The 21,115-nt window shown below is 45.4% G+C and overlaps 1 protein-coding gene across 1 annotated transcript; it reads right to left on the reverse strand.

Annotated features, from left to right (window-relative positions):
• Positions 1-2,258: 2,258 nt before the first annotated feature.
• Positions 2,259-14,209, reverse strand: LOC125710372 (sodium-dependent phosphate transporter 1-B-like). The gene is made up of 11 exons (XM_048979992.1): positions 13,767-14,209; positions 11,498-12,211; positions 11,265-11,405; positions 10,753-10,838; positions 8,810-8,906; positions 5,303-5,422; positions 4,453-4,665; positions 3,811-4,339; positions 3,531-3,716; positions 3,352-3,436; positions 2,259-3,246 (listed from the first exon to the last, which is right to left on the reverse strand). Exons 2-11 carry the CDS (start codon positions 11,844-11,846, stop codon positions 3,091-3,093), a joined length of 1,962 nt encoding a protein of 653 aa, XP_048835949.1. The 5' UTR covers positions 11,847-12,211; positions 13,767-14,209; the 3' UTR covers positions 2,259-3,090.
• Between the last annotated feature and the right edge of the window lie 6,906 nt (positions 14,210-21,115).

Raw genomic sequence — 21,115 nt, forward strand, 5'->3', positions numbered from 1 at the left:
GTCAGAATCAACAGACGTGTCACTGGCAGAAATCCCCACAAAAATAATAGAATATGAATTTATTTGTTACTTTGGTTGAGACATAAGTCATAAATGTGTAAGTATAAAATAATGAAAAAGAAAAATGGAAAAAATTAACATCAGAAATAAGAACCATATTTCAGCTGTTGAACTACTTCTATGACCTTACTGCTCCTTTGGCAGGTAACTTCCTCTCCCCAGTTTTACTTTTGCTCTCAATATGTTCATGTTATTTCCATAGTTTCAAAATATTGTTTCATGCCAGTACCTGCATAATGCACAGCTACCACTGGAGGGTGCTAGCACCCGAATGAACTGCTGGACCTCCCTGTGATGACACGCTATGATAAAATGCTGCATGCTTAAAACCAAGTAGAAGGGGCTTCCCATCCCTCTTAAGCAGCATGGATCGGTAGTCCTAGCCTATGAGAGCCAAGTTTGTGAAACCCCATGCTGGTGAGAATTAGAATAAGCTATCAAAACATGCCTGGTTTAATCCAGTTAGAACCAATAAGGTGACCAATAGGAGGAAGTAGGTCACTGACAGGGTTTGACAGCGTCATGCACCATGAGGTGTGAAGCCTTGTCTTTCATGTTAGTATTATAAGAAATACTAAAGCACTGATAGAATTCAAAGATAATTATATTTAGTTCAGCAGTGTCCATGGAACCACCAGGAACCAAAACGTCCAGGAACAGAGAATAGCAAACCCATCTGTTCTGAAAGCTCTTCACATCCACACAACATACATTTGCCACATTCACATAACACTCCAGCTAGATTGTTGCTCTTGTTACTCAGATGCTGGGCTAATAGCCGACAAAACGGGGTAATAACATTTGTCAACCACCAGCAGAGAACGCTGGCACACTCATAGTGCAAAGTTCACCAAATTGTGCTTTTGTGTGATACCAACTTCCCTTATTACACAGTCTGGGAGGGCCATGTTATTTTGCAAATGCAAACACAATGCATTAAAGTGAATAAAGCCAGCAGTTTTGAGATGTGCTATGCAGCCTTGTCAGCTATGAAAATATAAATCCATAATTCAGTACTTGAATATGGTCACCAGAATGTTAATCTGACTGGTGACATCAATGGCATATCAGATGTACATGCCGGTATAACTGATACGCCATGATTCAGAAAAGAGGTGAAGCAGGTTGGCTTTTGGTTATGAGTGTAAAAGAGTGAGTGAGAAAGACAGAGAGAGAGATAGAGGGAGGGAAGCAGGTTAAACAATTGGTTGCTTCTAGGAAAGTTCTGAGAACTTCTGAGGAACCGGCTCTGCAAGGCAGTTGTCATAAACAAGGGTAGGAACATTCCATGCCAGCTGAAAGCAGTCCCAGGTTTATCAATATGCATTGGTGATGAATGTTTTACATCATCCCAGCAGTGAAAGATACCTACAAATCATGACTTCCATTCTTTACTACAGGCCCTGCTACTAAACATTAATTAAACTAACATTTTTTTTGTTCTAAGTAACTACACACACCTTAAAAATAGTGAGCGGTAAGACGTTCGTGTTCATCCGTGTGTACAGCTGCAGCGGGGCCCTTTCTGCATGCTGGCTGCCGTCCAGCTTGTGGCTCATTCAGTTCATTTCTTATTCTGCCCTACCTGTGTCTAGCAGGATTACAGCTGAGCCCTCAGGTGTGACCTACAGCACATGACTGGCGAGTTTGTTCTCTTACCACTTCAGAAAATTAAAATAAAACGATTTGATAAATTCCATCTTCAACTGCCAGGCAATGCCCAGGAACAAGTCCTGTCTTGCTCTGGGCATGTTAGCTTACACCAGTGTTACCTAGCTAGGTTCTCAGGCACCCACAGACGGTCCACATTTTTGCTCTCTACCAGGAGCTGGGAGGGAACAAAAACGTGGGCTGTCTGCCGGTCCCCGAGGACCGGGCTGGGAAACACTGGTTTACACCTTTGACGAAACTCCCTCAGTGGATCTTTGACAGCACATTTGGATCTTTCTGAAGCTGACTTTGAAGCTCCTTTCTCCATACTGCCCAGGGTTAGAATGGTGGCCATATTTTAGATGAGTATTAAATTCATACAGCTTAAAGAAATTTATACTCTAAATATGATTCTTGTATTTTCACTGACACTTAGGGGAAATTTGTTAAATTTAATCTTAAATTAATTTCATTTTCATTAATTATATTGGAAAGGTTCAAGTCACACACAATCTTCAGAAAAAGACAAAACAGACGGTACAGCAAGCTGAAGTTTAAATGTTTTATTTTTCCATAATTGTTTTTTTTTTTTTAATAGGAAGACTAAATCAGTTAATGTGTGCTGGAAACACTCCAGTCTTTGGTACCAAAGTAAAATGAAAGCATCTACAGCAGCTCTAGGTCAGACCTGACTCCAGCTTTCCCTGTACCTTCCATACTTAAAAACAACAAAAGGAAAAAGCGTTCAGCTCCGGGTTCGAACAAAACACAGCTGGACCAGATTCAAAATTGTACAAGGGACGGGATAAAGTTCCCCTCATTTTATCTACAGTTTAGTGTAATCAAGTTCGAGGAAATACAAGTTGTCTCTCCCTCCCAATCAATAACGCAGTTTGTTTTCTATCAAGTGACGGCATTCTACAAAACAAAAGGGTTAATGAAAAACACATTTTTGCATGATTTCTGCATTTTTTTTATTCCTACTGGTAAACAATGGTAAGTATAACTGGATCAAATGGCACTTAGTTTGTGTTGTTTCATAGTGTTCACTACACTATGCTACATAGTGTGCATAAACTAGTGTACACTAGGCTATAACGAGCTTCAGTGTACACTACGTGAACTGGTCATTATTCGCTAAAGGCTAATACTGCATGCAAGTGTTCTCATTATTAACTCGTTGGTGAAAAAAAATGAAAAATGGACCTCATTTTACATACAACATAATAAAATCATAGAAAAGTTTTATATGATCCCCTCTGGAAGCTTGGGGGCGGCTGGCTATTTACAGAAAGCCGGGGGTAGCTGGAACCGGGAGGGGCAGCTGGTTCCCAACACAGACAGGGGTGGCAGGGTGCAACAGCGGGGCCCAGCCCCGCTTTACAGGATGACGTATTTGAAGAGGGCCATGATGGCGGCGCTGATGAGGCCCGAGATCGGCACCGTCACGAACCAAGCCAGGAAGATGTTCCGGAAGAGGCGCCAGTCCACCGCCTTCCTGGACCGCAGCCAGCCCACAGCGACCACGGAGCCCACCTGGGTGGGGACAACGGTTGAGCGACACACACCTCCCAAAGCATGGTGAAGAACCAAGATGGCGTCCCCAGCATGGACACGGCCCCCCCTCCTCCGGTCAGTTACCTTGCAGTGGGTGGTGCTGACAGGAAGACCGATGTTGGAGGCGACCACCACGGTCACGGCCGAGGCCAACTCAATACTGAATCCACTAAAAAAAAAAAAAAGTCCCAAGATTATAAATCTGCCTAAGCATAAAGAAACTTCACCAAAAATACATGTTGGTTTTCAGAAGTGGGTCTCACCTGGAGGGGGTTATGGGGGTCAGGTCCTTGCCCATGGTCTGGATGACGCGGCGCCCCCACACCCACAGGCCGGCACAGATGCCCACACCCCCAAAAAGCAGCAGCCAGATGGGAGTAGGGGCGTTGGAAGCCACATTCCCGGTGAAGAAGACCAGCCACAGAGCTACCAAGGGCCCAATGGCATTGCTGAGGAGCGGAAGGAACGGGGGTGATTCCCAAACTCTGCTATGGCGTACGCACCTCGACGGCACGCCAAGACGCCGACACGACGGCCGCCCACCTGACGTCGTTGCCACCGTGTGCGAAGGAACCAAAGCAGGCAGTAAGGATCTGCAGGAACTGGAAGAGCATGGAGACCTCGGACCGGTCCTCTTCCAGGCCGTCATCCTCCAGCGAGCCCTGGCTGCTGGCCCCGTCGCCCACATCCACGGTCACCTGGGTCGCCGGGGGAACCTCCGCCACGCCCGGCTCAGCAACGGCATTGCAGTAGCTGGTGTAGCTGTCCATGCGCACGCGCTTGCGCTCACCGTCCTCGGTGCTGCCGCTAGCGGGCCGACCCTCAGGCTCCTTGGGCCGCAGATCGCCGTGCATGCCGTAGATGGCCAGTGTGTACGAGGTATAGCTGTTGTTGCGCCGGATGGGCCGCTCCCCCGACTCGCCCAGGCATTCGCCCACCGAGGCCAGGTGCAGCTTGTGCAGCAGGTCCTTGTAGAGGCCCGAGTCCTTGTGCACTGTGTGGTACTGGCTGTAGCCGTTGCCAGGAACGTGGATGGATCCGTTGCCGAAATGGACCTGATGAGGCTGGTGCACTGGAGACGGGAGAGACCCAGTGAAGTTACAACGTCATGATGCTGGAACCATGGAGATAAATAAATCATCAAGTGATGTGGTCAGAAGGACGTGGCAAGACACTGGCCAATACCATTGCTGTCCGATCCTCCGATATCCTTGATGTCCTTATCGTCAGTCTCTTCTGAGTCACCGATGTCGAAAGCCACCCTACGCTCCTCCGAGGGAGGGGGAGAGTGTGGGGGAGGCAGCACCAGGGCTGTTGGCTTGGGGGAATCCTCGGGGGCCACCTTCAGGGGGTCTTTCTCCATTAGAGGGCGCCCAGAAGGGCTGGACTTCACCTGACCTGCAGGGGGAGCAGTGGAAGAACTGGGTCAAGCGGGTGAGAAGGACTAGTTAGCTAAAGCAAAAGTAGGAAGGCGGTTTTTAACTGATAGCGGGCCCAGCGCCCCGCTGTCCTGTAATCCACCACTTGCAGAACTTGCAAATTAATTATAAATCAATGTGACCTTAATGGTGACCTCTGTGTATTTGACTTTCAGGTACCTGGTCAAACCCAAAGACCGGTCTGACAGACCTCTGGCATTTAAGCACGATGTGGTTCAACCCAAACAAAATACCGCATTTCCTTAAGATACGAAAGATCACAGGTTGTTCAGACATGGGAACAAAACCCCACCCATGATTATTCAATTCAACTATTCTTTTAGAAAGTTAACATTGTATCATCATTACACCAAAATAATTACATCTATAAAATGCAGGTATGAGCAAACTACTATTATAAAGTATCAGATTCCTGATCCACCCATATTTCTCATATTTGTAGCTATAATTACATAATAGCACCTGTGTCTGGCATTAACAGAAATACACTCTCCACATTTAAAGTGACAGGTGAACATCACAGCTAAGTGACAATTGGGTTCAGGGGTCCGAAGAAAGCCAGCTGGCGGTAATGGGGCTCGAGGCGGTCCACTTACTCTCGATCTTCTTCCTGAGGTGTGGGCAGACAATGAACCACACGATGATGGCCGTGAGGATGGCACAGCCCACGGAGATGAGAAGTATGCCCCACCAGCGAATCCCATCGTAGCCCAGGACTACACAGGCCGTGGGGGGGGGGGGGGGACAAAGGGAGAGACAGAGGCCGTGTTGAGACATAGGGGAGCAGAGTGCCCCGATCCTAAACACGCACACAGACGGGCCTCAGATCTTCTGCTTTACAGATGATTGTTTCTTTTCTTTTTTTTTGGGGGGGGGGGTGTGGAGAGATGGGAAGTTCGCCCACAGCTGTGCTGCTGTAAAAAAAATGTACTTGCATGTACTTCATAGCGCCTTACAACAGCTGCCAGGGTGGCATAGGGAAGGAAGCTGGAGGAGAGAGAGGGTGGATGGCGGAGTTGTGAAATGTACACTGTACACAGCGTGATGTTGTGAGTCAAAGTATGGGAGGACCATTTCTACATCATTACACACACACACACACACACACGTGACAGGGCAGGACACCTCACCCACAGAGGGCTGCAGGAGAAGACCAGGGGGCAGGGCCAGTGCTAGTCCATGGTTATGAAACAGAACCAACCAGGAAAGGTGGTAGTGGTATCTGCTATGACTCAGCAAGGTCACCCCACAGCACTATGGAGAGGTAACCCTCAACTCATACCGCCAAATTAAGCCCACATTACAGGCTTTTTGGCGATTAAAGGGAGTCTTTCAACTGAAATACTCTCCCGGGAGAAAAGGCAGAGAGGCCAGAGAGAGAGAGATAAAAAGGGGGGATATACGGTGACATCGGTGGCCATCAGTTGGGTGGAGCGTTTCATAACCTCTTGGGAAGTCTGTACCTTCACATACCAAGAAATCACCGGCTGGCCCCCTCAGATAAGTGCAAGTCAAGTCACCAGCAGGGGGCGATCTGGGCGGTCAACGCACACGCTGGTTCCCGCCTAACGTAGCCATCCCGCCCTCCATCCTCCTCGGATCATGTGATAAGTGTTCACCAGAAGTCACGAGGAGATGGGGGGTGGGCGCTGAGCAAATTGAGAGACGGTCTATCTCAGCGATGCCACGCACTTGGGCCTCCCAGATAGCAGGATCCCAGTGTGTGCTGGGTTTGAGGGGCCACTTGGCAGCTGGTACATCGCTGGGAAGAGACCAGAGGCTCTGATCTGAAATGACCTTCCTGTACCCACCAGTCACTGCCCATGTTCAAGAGGAGCGCGAGTGAAAAACTTGGGAAATAACTGGGAAAGCCACAGTGGTCTGGCAAGCAAGGCAGGCAGAGGAGGAGACAACATGTGGGCAAGTGGCTCCGAACCGCACCGCGGAATGTCGCGCCCCTCCTCCAAAAACACCCGTCTGCCTCTCTCTCTCAGGAAGCCAGGCAGACAGCTCCGCAAACAGCCCACCGGCGCAGCCCGGTCTGAACCGGAGCTTCCGGGCACCGTAGGGCCCTGCGTCACCATGGGTCAGCGCAGGCAGACTTACACACTCACCCCACGCAGCTAAAATAACCGCGGGTGTCTGTGCACGACAGGGGGCCAAATTACAGAGTGATGGGCTGGTCACAGGTTACTAAAGTTCATAAAACGTTTTGCAAAGGAACCACCGTGTCCTTCACTCTTATTTACCTTCATTAATGGTCTTTATGGTTGTGAAGTTTAAGTTATTCTGGGGACAGGAAAGAGGGGAAGTGAAAAAGGCTCGGAAAAGCATAGATGGAATCGTGTGGAAGAGCTGTGACAGTCCTCCTGAATTCAGAAAGCATCTGGCCGGACATCTCTGCTCTGCAGAAATGACACGATACTTTTAAGAGCCGGTGAAGCCTGGTTAAATACTCCAGGTGATCTCACAAGGCAGAGACTTTGTCACCACATGGTACGAACCACAGAGATGCTTGTACTTTAGAGCAAAGTCCAGTTTACAGGTGACCGCCACCGTTAAACAGGTCGGCGCCAAGTGGGTCAGCCAGGGCATTGAGACGTGGCCATTTTAAGGAACTAAATCCTTTAAATGGAAGCCATTGAGCGCTTAGTTGGCATGGTGCCAACACTGGTGATCTCCAGGTGTTATTTGGTCAGTGTCTGCGGGATGGTCATTAGTTTCCATTTATTCTGCTAACGGTGCACAGAAAAATTAAGGAACGGCTTCCGGGCAGGTTAGAGAGAAAAAAGAAGGCAGATTTAGGGTGCAGACCAGACGAGGATAGGGGAGATAATTAGGGGTGAGGGCTGGGTCTCTTCTGCCGAGCTCAGCTGCTGCCCTTGGTCCTGCAGCACTATCTCCGAGCTCAGCGGCAGGGATTGTCAACTTTGCTCCTGGTGATAGATGTTCATATAGCTTTTTTTTGCCACTGTAAACATACTTAAGAAGCTAAATGTCCTGATTCAAACTCCTCTTGCAAAAATACTCAGCATATATGAATCTCTCCTGCTCCCAGAGACCGTCAGGTTCAGCTTGTGTACCACGGGGCTGATTAAATGCAGAGGTAGATACTTCAGGTCCAGAAAGTAAAAATCCAGACTAAGAATTTGTTTCAACCAACCAGCTGAGCATAAACAGTCACAGTCACAGTGTACTTAGCTGGTTGGTTGAAACTAATTATTGGTCTGGATTTTTACTTTCTGGACCTGAATTTGTTTCAACCAACCAGCTGAGCATAAACAGTCACAGTCACAGTGTACTTAGCTGGTTGGTTGAAACTAATTATTGGTCTGGATTTTTACTTTCTGGACCTGAAGTATCTACCTCTGGTTAATGCTTATTTAAAAGAGGTGTATCAGTCTGGAGTGAAACCATGTACATCTTAAATTGGATTAAAACAGCTCCCAGAAGTTACCCTGGGAAGCTCCTGTACTTATTCTTCTGCCTAGTCCTACTTGTGACAGTCGATGTTAGTCTGGACTCCTGAATCTCAGTGGCTGGAAGGTGTGTGTGTGTGTGTGTGTGTGTGTGTGTGTATGTATGTGTGTGCTAGTCTTGCCACACACCGGCCTGCAGCCTTCAGTGAAGGACCCAGGCCAGGTGACTCCTTGAATAGGTCAGTCCTGCAAGTGAAAACAAGAGGAACGAAGATTGTGTGTTTAATAGGGGCTCTCTAAGGCTGGCAACCGAGAGAAAGAAAGAAAAAATAAAATACAAAAATACCTGCACAAATTATAAAGGCCATAGCAAATTTCACAGCAGCAGTGACGCGTACAGTCAACAGAAAAATAAAATAAAACAAACATTAAAAACTCAAGCTGCCCAGTCAAACAGCTCGTAAATAAAAGATCCCTACTGACAACGCACACCTGTGGCAGATTCCGCACTGCTTCCTCGTTAACACCTGTCTTTAATGAAAATACACACACACAAAGCCTGGCAGAAGCCTTCACAAAGGTTCCACCCCCCCCCCCCCCACCTTAAAAACGAGTCATCCACGAACACCGTGAATGGAAACGGGTTCCCAGGCTGGGAGGCGAAACACTGCTCTGCACACTTACGTGGAATTCCCGTGAACATGATGGAGAAGAAGTTGATGCCCATCGTCACAGCGTAGAAGACAGGCAGGGACTTCAGCCCGTTGGGGACGGGGTCCTCCTGGGGGGGGGGGGGGCAGAAGGAGTTAAATCAGATGGGGATATGGGTGTGCTGGGTTCCCCAAAATAGGGAAATTAAATTTTATAAAAATCTGCGACTGCAACCAAAAAACTAAAAATGCCAAATTCTCATATTCTGTTTGGTTACTTATGGTTCAGGTTATGGCTGGGGGGGGGCTTAAGGTTGTCATTGTTGGGATTAGAGTTTTGCTCATAGAAATAAAGATATCTATTGTGTGTGTGTGTGTGCAAGCATATCCCGAGGTGGACTGACATCCCATCCTGGGTATAGCGCAGCCCTGCCTTCGATGCCACCCGGAATGGGCCCCGGGCCCCTTGACCACGATAAGCGCTGAGAAGATGGATGGATCTTTCTGAGAATGTAACGCGGCCCAAAGACTGCAGTGCCGGTGTCCTTGTGTGAACAGCCAGCACCCTGAGGTCCCAGTCACTGTGTACATTCTGTACAAACCACCACCCCGCCCCCCCCAACACACGCCAGGAAGTCTGACTAAGCTCTTCAAATGGACTTCTGGGGCAGATTGCAACATGGCCCGTTTTAATCGGGGGGGGGGAGTGGTTGCCAATGGCAGGGCGACATAACCCAGGACAAAATCTGCCTTTTCCGTTTCATGCCCTTGGCCAAAATGCTGGACTTCGATCCAAAAGCCATTATCCCCAACTTCTTTAGGGAAGAACAAGATATCGAGTTTGGACACCTTGTCTGAATTAACTCCCGCTACTTCAGCGTAGCTCCTATGGTTTTTTTTTTAAAAATCTATTTTAATCTTAATTTATTTATTCACTTTCATTTTTTTTTTTCTTACAAATTCATGACTTCCCACCAAACCAGGACAGAAGAACTAAATACCTGATGTTCTGAAGGAACATCTCCACATGACCCGTCATGAAAAAATAAACACATTTAAAAAAAAAAAAATGCACCGGGAGCTATGACTGTCTCAACAATGAGGTTTAATCCGACGCCACTTCTGGAAGTTGCTATGGAGACACAGCTGATGCGGCGACAGTGAGTAAGCGGCGAGTCGGTGGGGGGGCCCCGTCTAGCCCACTGCCCATAGGGACTCATGCCTTGGTGCACAATCGAACGGCTGTTCCAGAACAGCACGCAAATACCTGCTTCCTGCCAGCTAAGAACAACCCTCATTTTATGCCCCACGCCCCCCCCCCCCAATACTGGAAGAGCAACAAGAGCAGCATTCAGACTGCACCAACAAGTTTTACTGTAGGCACCCACTCCACCCCTCAGCGGCTTGAGAGGAGGGGTGATTGCATAATCCATTTATTAAAACCGCTTTTCAAACATCTGCCAAGTAGGAGCACCGTAAAACACTACATACAGTTGATTTATTAGAATCCCTCACCAAGGGAGCTGAAGAACTTATAAAATCGGGACAGGAGTACACTCTCTTTAACCACTGCGCCACATACTGTTCTATTTATTTATTTTTGAAGCTATGATCATATGGGCTTTAAGGTCAAAGTTTAATTTTTTCCCGTATTAGCAACACATGCTATTATTTAAGCGTCACTTACAAGCGGATACATGTGTAAAATGGTTTTGTGGCGCTCAGCCTTTGGTTTACGAACTGCACGTCCCTACTCTCCATGTCAACTCCCTGTCATAATGCTTATCACTCTTCAGATAAATGCTTATCAATTGGCTTAGCAACAATGCCGTCATAAGGATAAATAAATGCGATAGGAAAAAAGAACTCTTTATGATTATCCATTAGCTAAATAAACCATAAGATAATAACCAGGTAATCTTACCCAGGAAAACACCCCCAGTAAGACCTATATCAAGAGGAGTTTCACATCCTTACCTTGTTCAAGATGTACTTGCGGACATAGTAGAAGAGGACAGCAGACATGATACCGGACAGCAGAGGAGAAAGGAACCAGGAGGCCACTGGAGAGAGCAGACAGAACCGTTAGAACCTGACAAATCAGGACCTCGCAGACCAACCAGGAGGCTCCAGTGGGACCACCATTAACACCGAAAAAATTCCAGTGTTAAGGAAAAAGTGTATGATGATGCTCATTTTCACCATCAAAGACAACCAAAAAGAGACTTATGACGTTATAGCAATTTATCAAAGAATGTCTACTGAGAAACTTTCAGGTTACAGTTTGTAACTTGTTCACAGTAATTCCAATTCTGGTTTTTGAAACAAGTCAAGTTCTATAGACCTTCTGTCAACATGCCTGCTAAAGGCTTCCCTCCTTATGGCTAAGGGCTCGGCGTGTGCTGGACCCGGCAATTCCATCGCTGCTATGGAGCCGGTGAGGCTGGGATTGGAATGGGGGGGGGGGGGGGGGGGGGGGGTTGGCTTACCGATTCTGAGCAGCTCCAGCCAATGAACCCCCTGCTGACCCTTTGCTACCAGGGAGAAACCAATGGTGGCTCCCACAATGCAATGGGTTCCAGAGATGGGGAGCTTCAGAAAGGAGGCCATCAACTGCCACACAGCGGACCCTGGAACGAAGACGTGTAGGAAGTGATGTTTCTAGGCTCGTCAGCGGAACGAGCACAGACGAGCACGGACGACTCCCTCGGCGCATGCTCACCAAACATGGCGCTGATTGAGCCGGCCATCAGCAGGGGCTCAGAGCCGTTGTACATGTTGACGTCGATGATGCCCTTACGGATGGTCTCGCTGACCTTTGCCCCCAGCAGGATGGAGCCCAGCGTCTCAAACACCGTGGCCAGGATGCAGGCCTGCCGCAAGGTGACCACGCCCGAGCCCACGGCCGTGCCGAAGGAGTTCGCCACGTCGTTGGCGCCCACCGAGAAGGCCAGGATGAAGGCGATGATGAACCCCAACACCACCAACCACAGGTAATCAGACAGCGGAGACTGGGAGGCCACAGCTAGCGTGGTGGCCATAACCAGCGAGGCCAGAGTAGTCGATTCCATCTCTAAATATTAACTAACCCTTCAAATAATAAATTATTAAGTTATTTTTATAAAAAATATATATTCATTATCAAAATTGGAATTTACAAAAAATGAGGTACTAGTGCTTTGATGCTTTAAAAATAAATAAGTCCCACAGGTTTTCACTTTTCACCTACAGGACTCGGATAAATATGTAAACTAAAATAATTTATTTGGCTCCTTTTTGGCCTTAAATAGAAGCAAACGGATGTGATAGGGGGTTAAAGTTACTGCTATCCCCTGAGCAGACAGATAATGTTCAGCTCTGAGTAGCTTTTTGAGACTAAACAGTCACAATAGGCATCCATGTTGCAGCCAGGACTGTGGAGAAGACGTGCCGCATCCTGAAATGAAGAAGGAGAAACATTAAATATATTGTTCTTTTTTTCTGGAAGCACCATTAAACACTAAACGCTCCCTCCAGACACTGACGTTGTCATCTCCGGCGGTGTCTGCCGGAACCGACGAATGCCGAACGGGTGGACAGAGCACAGCAAGGTGACGCCACAAGGGCATGATGTACAGGCTACTGCAGCGTGCAAGTCGTCTGAAAGGGCTGCGTTATCAAGATCCTGCCATTCACACTCCTCTACACAGCAACAGCTGATTCTGTTGACAGCCTGTTTCCCAGTCATTGATGGGGCCCAGGACTAATACGTAAATAATATCGTTTAGGCTGCAAAGAGACTCTCTGGCTGGTGAAGCCTTTGGAATCATGTCTGTTTCTCCCCAGTGCTTGCCATTCCACTGCAAAAGGAGCGTTAATGTTGGTGTTGGCAGGTGTTAAAGGCAGGTTGTGCTACAGGCAAGGGCACCCAGGCACAACTTTCCTCAAGATCCCTGCATTAAATGAAATTTGTTTCTTAACCTGTAATTCTTGTTCAGCCTGCACTCGAACATCCCCTATTCCAGAAATAATCTATAGATAGTTTTATTACGAACACAGGTGACAAGCTCTTAATCAGCCATTACTATGGGGAAGCTTGACATCAGTTCATAAGAAACGACCACGTGACAGAATTCGCTGGCTGGAATATGTAATGCGCTGGACCTCCAGTCCCATACCATATGCCTGGTGCAAATCTTAAAGTGAACCTTCAAAAAATGCATTCACGACAAAATACTAACCATTTAAACCATAATTTTCATCATTTAAGCAGCGTTTTCAGCTGTGTGCCGCACGGCCTTTATGTCCTTAAGAGCTGCGGACATGAGACACCTTTAGTAAGTGCAGACGGAAACTGGTCGGCCGGCACCCGGCTTACACCCATCCCCCTTCGCTAAGGTATAAAGGACGAACTTCCTCCAAAAGGCGCATGATTAACAAACTGTATTCATTTCACGAAATATAGATACTTGAGTTGGATATTTTTATTTGAAATATAAAAGCATATATAGATATTAAAAAGGTGAAATTCGATTTCTGTTCCGAGTTATCAATTTGCAGCCGATCAGTGAATTTTCAACCTTGCCCTGCCTGATAGATACACCACATTCTACTGGAACTTACTGGAAATGACACATCCACAACTAGCAAAGTGAGAAAAACACCCGCTACCCTGTCATGCAAATTAATTAACAAAGGTTGTCAGAAGATAATTACCCATAAATTCGCCGATTTTACTACGATCCGAAACGCACCGATCACGTGTTTTCGCTACGACGCAACTTCGCGTTCATCATTCTTACTTTAGTTAGTCGTCCCGGTTATTTACATTTTTCCTTTTCAGAACGTTGCATGTCCTTAAAAAAATCCCCCAGTTCGTCCAAATGAATTGTCGCGCCCGCTAAATTAATGAACCGGGCTGACGAGATAGTGACACACTTATTGTCAAAAACCGAACGAAAAATAATATATATTTAAACTAAAAAATAAATAAAGAAATGAAACATACTTACCAAATTTAAAAACGGCTATTTGTGAAGAATGAGGGAAAACGTCCCGCTCGAACTGCAAGAAGCGCGGGAGAGAGCTCGCTCCAGAAAATGAAAGTCACCGCAGCTCGCAGCAAACGCTACCTAGGGGCTCCGGGCGAACTGGCAGGACTCTCTCTAAACTTCACGCTTCGGATTGATAAATTTTTAGCTTTTCGTTCGCCGAACGACCCACACTTGAGTCCTCTGCGCTTTGGCACCGATAGCCTGCGTCCTCATAATTTATGTCCTAGAAATGGGAGGAGGCTGAGGGACGCGCCTCTGCGCGTCACCGCGATACGACGTAGCCGCCGCTCAGTTAATAATCGATAGCGATGCGTCTCCCACTTTTGTCGTGTATATTCCACATAAGAAAAAAATTACAAATTAAATGAACCGGCTGTCCTTTTGGTTCACTTGGTTCGTTTTGTGACCCGCCACAACATCCGCACCAAGCCCAATCCGGAAACGCATTTAAACGTATACTGAAGTGCTTATAAAAACTGGTAACAGCACACTTACATTTACGTGTGCATGGAAAAAAGCGACTGAGGCATCAGCTAAAGTGCTCATCGATCATTGCATTAGCAATTGTAATTAAATGTGTAATATCCAGGTGCATATGCATAGGTATGAGTGTCGAATGGTTTGATTTACATGCACGTATATCTGTTTAATGCTGAAGGGTAGGCAAAGGCTGTCGCGGTATTTCCACTGACAGTGTCGAGTTTCACGTGAACTGACAGTGTTAAATTCTCTACTTTGGTTTGCATAGTGGGTGGAGGAGCATGATAGTCTATACTGGCATTCCAAACTTTTCTATGATTTTTAACTTTAAATATCATAGAATCTTAAAATTGTATATTTGAACTAATCGCTAATTGTTATCCATAATTGTTAACTTATCTATATCTATAAAATGATATGTGCTTATTACATGCATATTGCCTTCAATCTAGCACGTTGATAATGATCTCATAACAATAAAGCTACGAAGGGTTTATAAACATACAAAAGACATACTTGTATACGTATGGAACATATTAAGCATAACTCTTAGATCATGTAATCCAAAAAGGACACAACCTCCACATTTCGATCACTGAGTTACTAAATAGGTCTTCCGCATGTACGCAGAAACCTTACTGGCAAACATCACATCACGTGTCCAGCGGGAAAAAAGAAATGGTGACGGATATTAATAAAAATCGTACCGAAAAAGAAAAGACGTGGCATTCTCTTTGCGCTGTTTCATGTCTTAAGTACAAACGCAATTGCTAGATACAGTATTACTTGAACGAAACGCCAACACGGGTCAGTTTACGTTTAGCTTTTGTCTACATTTTAAAACTACTGGCAAGCATCATAATTGCAAGGAAATTAAATATGAATGCAAGGTCCCCTCCCCGAGACTCTTCCATTAATTTGGATTTGATAGAGTTAGCACAGAGGGTACACTGGCGACCACGCCGGCAGCGCGTGATAGCGCTATGCTCCGGGTCCTTTGACTTCCTTCTTACGTCATAATCAAATAGAAGGCGGAGTCGGATTTCCAAATTAGGTAATGTCGCCTTAAGTCGCTGGGGTTTGGCCCGGATAAACCCAGTTTATGCTGGACCACGAGGTAGAAAAGCGAATGCCTTTGTGAGACGGATGGGGCCTTTGATGCATACTAATTTTAGATGGTTTAGAATAATTATAAATGGATTTGTTTTATTTCCCCCCTGGACAATTGTATCCCTTTAAAGATGAAATTAAATTAGCGAATAATAATCTGTAACAAAAACAATAACGAGATGTGGTCGTGTGCATCTGAGTAAAAAGGCAGCTTGTTTTTTCAGGCATTACAGCTGCTCTGACCAATAGTTTTCTAAACTCATACTTCACCTTGATTGGAAAAGTGCCGGCTAAATAAATTCAATGCAATGCAATCACTCAACAAATACGAAATTTTTGACTAAACTATGGCGTTGGGGCAAAGTCATGGCGGTAAACACAAGGTGTCTTTTTAAATCTAGGTGCATGCTGCATTTATAGGTGGCAATAAAACCTTACGCTAGAACATGATGGTTGGGAGGCCGCCAAAATAATGCCAGCCGTTTTTTTTTTACCTGACTGGGTCAAGGAGATTAACTATTTTAAATGCCTTTTCCCACATACCTATACGTCTGTATTGTTGGATGAATTCTGGGCATTATTTTAACAGGACAGAGTGAGGCATAATTAATTTAGTACCCAGGTAGGATAGTGTATCGCAGTCATTTTAAAGATCCCCACACCCCCAACCAAGATAAAAGGATGGATGGATGAATAGATTGTAAATGCTTGAAAATGGCACGCAGTGTAATTCAGGTTGAATTACCCGACCGTTTTTTTTCTTCTCTCTGTTTTGCTTCTAAGTGCTACTAACAGCTCTCCAGTAATGAGGCATTCGAGCAGTTTGCAAACAGGAGAAAACCACAGAGAAGCACAACAGCATCCTTTACACACAGACTCCAGAAAGTGGCTGGGTTGAGCAAGTTCTGGGTTTGAGAAAAATTTGAATCTTTGTTTTCAGTGCATTAACCGTTAGATATAATGAGCAGTCTGTTGTCTGCTTGCTGGGAATGACGGGTTTCTCTGCAGTGTTTTGCCGAGACCCGCCACAAAGCACCATCCGTATAATTCATCTCAGTTTATTTTATTTCTGTAGGCAGTTTCACAGTGTCTGGGATTTGGCTTTAGGGGAGGAATTTGGTTAAATTGCACTGGGACACTATGGGGGAAATTTCTCACTCGGGAACATTTGCTAAGCTGTAATTTCTAGTGTCACCACATTATTGAGTGTAGCTGTAAAATTCCCATAAATACTGTATCGATTTTTGCTGGAGTACAGCAATGGAATCAGGGGCAGACATACAATAAGGCAAAAGCAGACCGAAACCGGGGGCCCACAAAAACCAGGGGCCCCGTGAAGGCAGAATTTATAAAAGTTGCATTTAAGGATACAGCATAATGTGATCATGTAAATGACAGCGACATTTGTATTCTATTTGCATTTTTAGTGACAGTTTGCAGGACAGACAAAGTTGCCCCCATCCCTGCTGCAATGAACTATTCTACATTGAGACTTTGCACTTCTCAACTTTCTTTTACCACTGGAGTCTACCGGCTGTTCACTGCCAAGCGAACTGGCACAAAGTAACAAGAAGGAAATGGTACAGAGATACAAGACTAACATTACATCTCCCGTGTTTGATACTTTCTTGTTGGAGTGTTAGACGACGTGGAGAGAATGTATGTGAAAAACCGAGACTAACCTCAGCAAAAGAGTGAATGGATAAACTGCTTAAATTTGACCAATCGATCCTCTGTCGTGACACACCAATCCCCCCCATTAGCAAATATTACCGACAGCATTCCTGCCCCTATCCTGACTAGTTAGTTTTACCACTGGCGCCCTAATTGGAATATTTTTTATGTTCCATAGTTTATGATTCCCTCTCATTTCCCTTTGGCTCCAAAAAATCTCCAATGGCCCCCTCAGGGGGCCCCCTACCCATGTTAGTCTAGGGCCCCCAGACAATGTAGCCCACCCCTGGTTGGAATAGCCCCCAACACCTGAGTTTGGGGATACAGGGGTTAAAAACTGGAAACCGTGACCAGAAGGATGCAGGTTCAAGTCCTGGTATTTGTGCCCTAGCCTTTCAGAAATTCTATTGGATAAAAATGTTTGTTAAGCAATAATAATAATATTATACTGCTGGCAACAAAAAAAGTGGACCGAGCTGGACCATACAGCCAACACACAACATGTGTTTCAGTTTAAACAACAGTGTAACTGGCATGCAGACTGTTTGACATTCAGAGTGTGTTGCAATATCACGTAATTAGAACACAATGTACCATAACTGTAATAATGGCATAAGTTGACATGGAGCACTAACTCAGCATCTGAGGAAAGCGATAAACTGACTGATTCGTTATGAAATTTCAAGGCAGCTAATATTTTTTCCCATTACAATGCAAGATTTTTTATTTATTTGGTCTGACTGGTAAATCTGCGACAACAATGCAACAAAAATAAATGTAGGAGTTGAGTTGTTCTTGATCTGTCGATTCGTGATCCATCATAAGTTTTCCTCAGGGAGCTTCAAACAAGAATAAAGGTCCGGTACCTTGTACTCCGGTTCCGCTCTTAAATATTTAATTTGCTAACAACAAACTTAATTGCACCTAGCATAATGGCACTGCCACGCAAGCGATCCTACGGTCCACTCACCCATGTGTAGGTAGCTGATTGCTTGTGGAGTCCGAAAAATGGCTTCTCCAGCTAGTGATGTGCGTGAAGAAACCATGTATCTCAGGACCCTGTTTGTTTTGGTGGATAAAGCAGAGGCCTTGATCGAAAACTGCAGAGCTGGAAACATAATCTTAATTAAAAAGTGGCCCTTTCTTGAAAATCACAGACGTTAGTTTTACCTGTTATTCTAAACAGACAAAATTAGTAGAGCAAAATTCACAGAAATGTACATTTGTGGGCTGATGTTCGTTGTTGAAGGCTCTGTTTCTCAAAATAGTTGCACTGTATGTACGTTTGCTCTATGACTACTTCAAGAACTTAATTAAATATTATCCCATATCTTATGTTACATTGCTCATTCTCTTTTACTGAGACCCTAATACCCTGAAGAAATGTCTTGAACACCATCTGGATTCATGACAGGAGTAATCCAGAACATGAACTGAAGATAATTTTCTACAGGCCAGGGAAGTTATAGCAAGAATTCCTGCGCTTAAAGACACTTTATTACCACACTCTTTTATCTTATCGTACAAATTACCATGTTTGTACAGCCTGATAAATGCAAAATGAAACCTGCATCAGCCGCTCTAGGATGTAAACCAATAGCCTTTTCTTGGATCCATTGCTTATCATTCGCGACACATGTACCCGTTCCACTTGCTGACACATTCTGTTCTGCAGCACGTTTGCTTGCGTCACCTGATGCTAGATTAATCGAGCACTGCATCGTCACACACGGGCCAGGTCCATGGCAGCTAACCAGGTGAGGACAGCACATGGAATGAAGTTCAGGACTGGAGAGAAGAGAGTCCAGTATCAATGGTACTGGGTAAGCTTCCTACAAATCAATGACAGACGCTTCACAGGACTATCAAAGAAGTTCATCTCCATGAGAACCGCCAAGGATTGTGCATCCTGACACAAAGAGTGGCACAGAACCTGTGGCACTTTTCCACCCACTGCCACCAAGAACCAAGCTGTACCCGAGCCGTACTGCGGAGAGACAGTTTTCCCATGTAAATTTTGCGACTCGTACCGGCACTCATATGATCCTGCTTGCTAGCAGGACCGAACGCGTGAACAGACAGGGCTGGTTGTGTCTGATTGTTAGAGATACACAGAAATACTGATGTTCTGCGTCAACATGCATGGATTATCTGAAGGAAAAAAGAACATATTCTATAACTTATTCATTATTAGTAGTGTCACACGTCGTGATGTATCGATGCATTCCCGATAACTGAAAACGTGAAAATTGTCAACCTCCTACTTAAACAGTAGTATAGAACAGCTGAATAAAATGGATTTCTAATGCTAATTTACGCAAGCAAATGCTAATTCTGTGAGCATTTGATGCTAACATAACATAGCATTTCTCATAGACGCGCTAGGAAATAATCACATAGTGGACCATAATGTACACCATGGGAACAGTAAATAAGTATCTTTTTGGATTTGTGTCACTTTCTCTCTTCAAACCCAGTAACGCCATTACCGAGTAATCAAAGTGTGCTGGACTTGCACTGTAACTGGTGTATTTTTGCGGTACTGGTACGGCCTGGTTCCCGTATGTCAGTGGAAAAGCACCATCGATCTTCCATTTTGTTCTTATGGACATCTGGGCCAGCTCTTCACTCTGTAGTCACACAGAACAAAAGCTTCTGTTGTGCTGTTTTGTTGCGGTTTCCTTTCTCTCTAAAGAATGTTTACATGTCACCACTGTAAATCACATGCAGGGAGACGATGACCTGAGAATGTGTTGGCTTCAGGCATGTTTAGTAGTCTTACCAAGTTGCCTTCAACTTTTCATTAAACGCTAAGCATCTCGCCCATAGTGGGTCTGCCTCAACAATACCCCGATAATTACATTGTTTAGCTCTTGTGGCGCCGGGCAACAAGCAGCGTAGTTTCAGAAGGCTTTTGTTTATCAACATGCATTAATTACAACTTCAACTTGCCCCTCGGGCTCTTATCAACAATGCGGAGAACAGAGCAGGTCTTCCGTGGGATCATGGGAAAAAAAGCGGGGCCGGCAGATCAGCGGCGGTTAAGGTCCCGCGAAGGTGACCCCATTGCGATTCAGGTTTCTGCTGGACTGTCAGACTGCTTAAATATCCACATCTAAGCAGACCAGCATGGGAAAGGAGTCCAGAGAGGATTATCTAGGAGCAACAGGGATTCTTGGGTTTGGCTGTCGTCCCAGTGTAGCGCGTTTGCTTCTAACCCTTCCACGTAACTTGCCCCTTACTCAGTTCCACATACTCCTAAGCTACAACCATTAACTGAAAAACATGCTAAAGCCTGGATTTTCACACCCCTTCCTAGCTTATCTCTGACCTCACTTCCTGTGTGAACACGTACATGACTTTGTTATCCCTCGTCATCTTCACACACTCTTTGTGGATGGGTCTTATTCATCATGCGTGGCTTGTTTGATCTATTACAGACCCTCATGTGGTTCAGATCTTCTTGGAAACGGCCAGGAGTCAGTCGCTGCATATGAATCCATCCATAACTTATCCTTCTTTTAAAATTCAAGTTTAATTTCTTACCTCTGTCACCCAGGTTCAAAAACAGCGTTGGCAGCAGTAGCATGACGGCACACCCTGGTGCGTTCAGGGGCCTGGCTAATCGCACGGTGCTGATGAGTCTCTGACATCCATTGTCACGCCCCACAATTAGGCATCAACTGTAATTCGCTAATAATAATCATCCATTAATAGAAAAGCTAAATCCAGTCCTTGCAGTTCACGGAAGTCCTGTGATGGAAGTGCTGACTCCATTGGTTTTATATTTTTCCGGACAGTTTTTTTTTTTTGTTAGCTTGATGTGACCAGGAATGGACGGTTCTCCGACTGACCTCTGACCCCTGGTGCACTGTCTAAATGCCCTGTTAAACTTTATCTTGGGTTTATAATTTTAGCCAAGGAAACAAAAAAATGATGCAGAACATTGGCAGTGACCATATTGCCGCGTAAACGAAATGTTCTAAAATGGAAAATAAATGCACATGAGTAATTTGTGGTTTGTTTATTAAATACAGCAACAG

This window comes from Brienomyrus brachyistius, chromosome 2 (assembly GCF_023856365.1).
Source record: "Brienomyrus brachyistius isolate T26 chromosome 2, BBRACH_0.4, whole genome shotgun sequence".
Lineage (NCBI taxonomy): Eukaryota > Metazoa > Chordata > Actinopteri > Osteoglossiformes > Mormyridae > Brienomyrus > Brienomyrus brachyistius.

Excerpts from the sequence above, each read along its gene's own strand:
- LOC125710372 (XM_048979992.1), bottom strand. The coding sequence starts at position 11,846 with ATGGAATCGACTACTCTGGCCTCGCTGGTTATGGCCACCACGCTAGCT. Across the intron at positions 4,666-5,302 it reads CCTCAGGAAGAAGATCGAGA|GTCAGGTGAAGTCCAGCCCT; the intron begins GTAAGTGGACCG and ends CTCCCCCTGCAG. Across the intron at positions 4,340-4,452 it reads CGGAGGATCGGACAGCAATG|TGCACCAGCCTCATCAGGTC; the intron begins GTATTGGCCAGT and ends TCCCGTCTCCAG.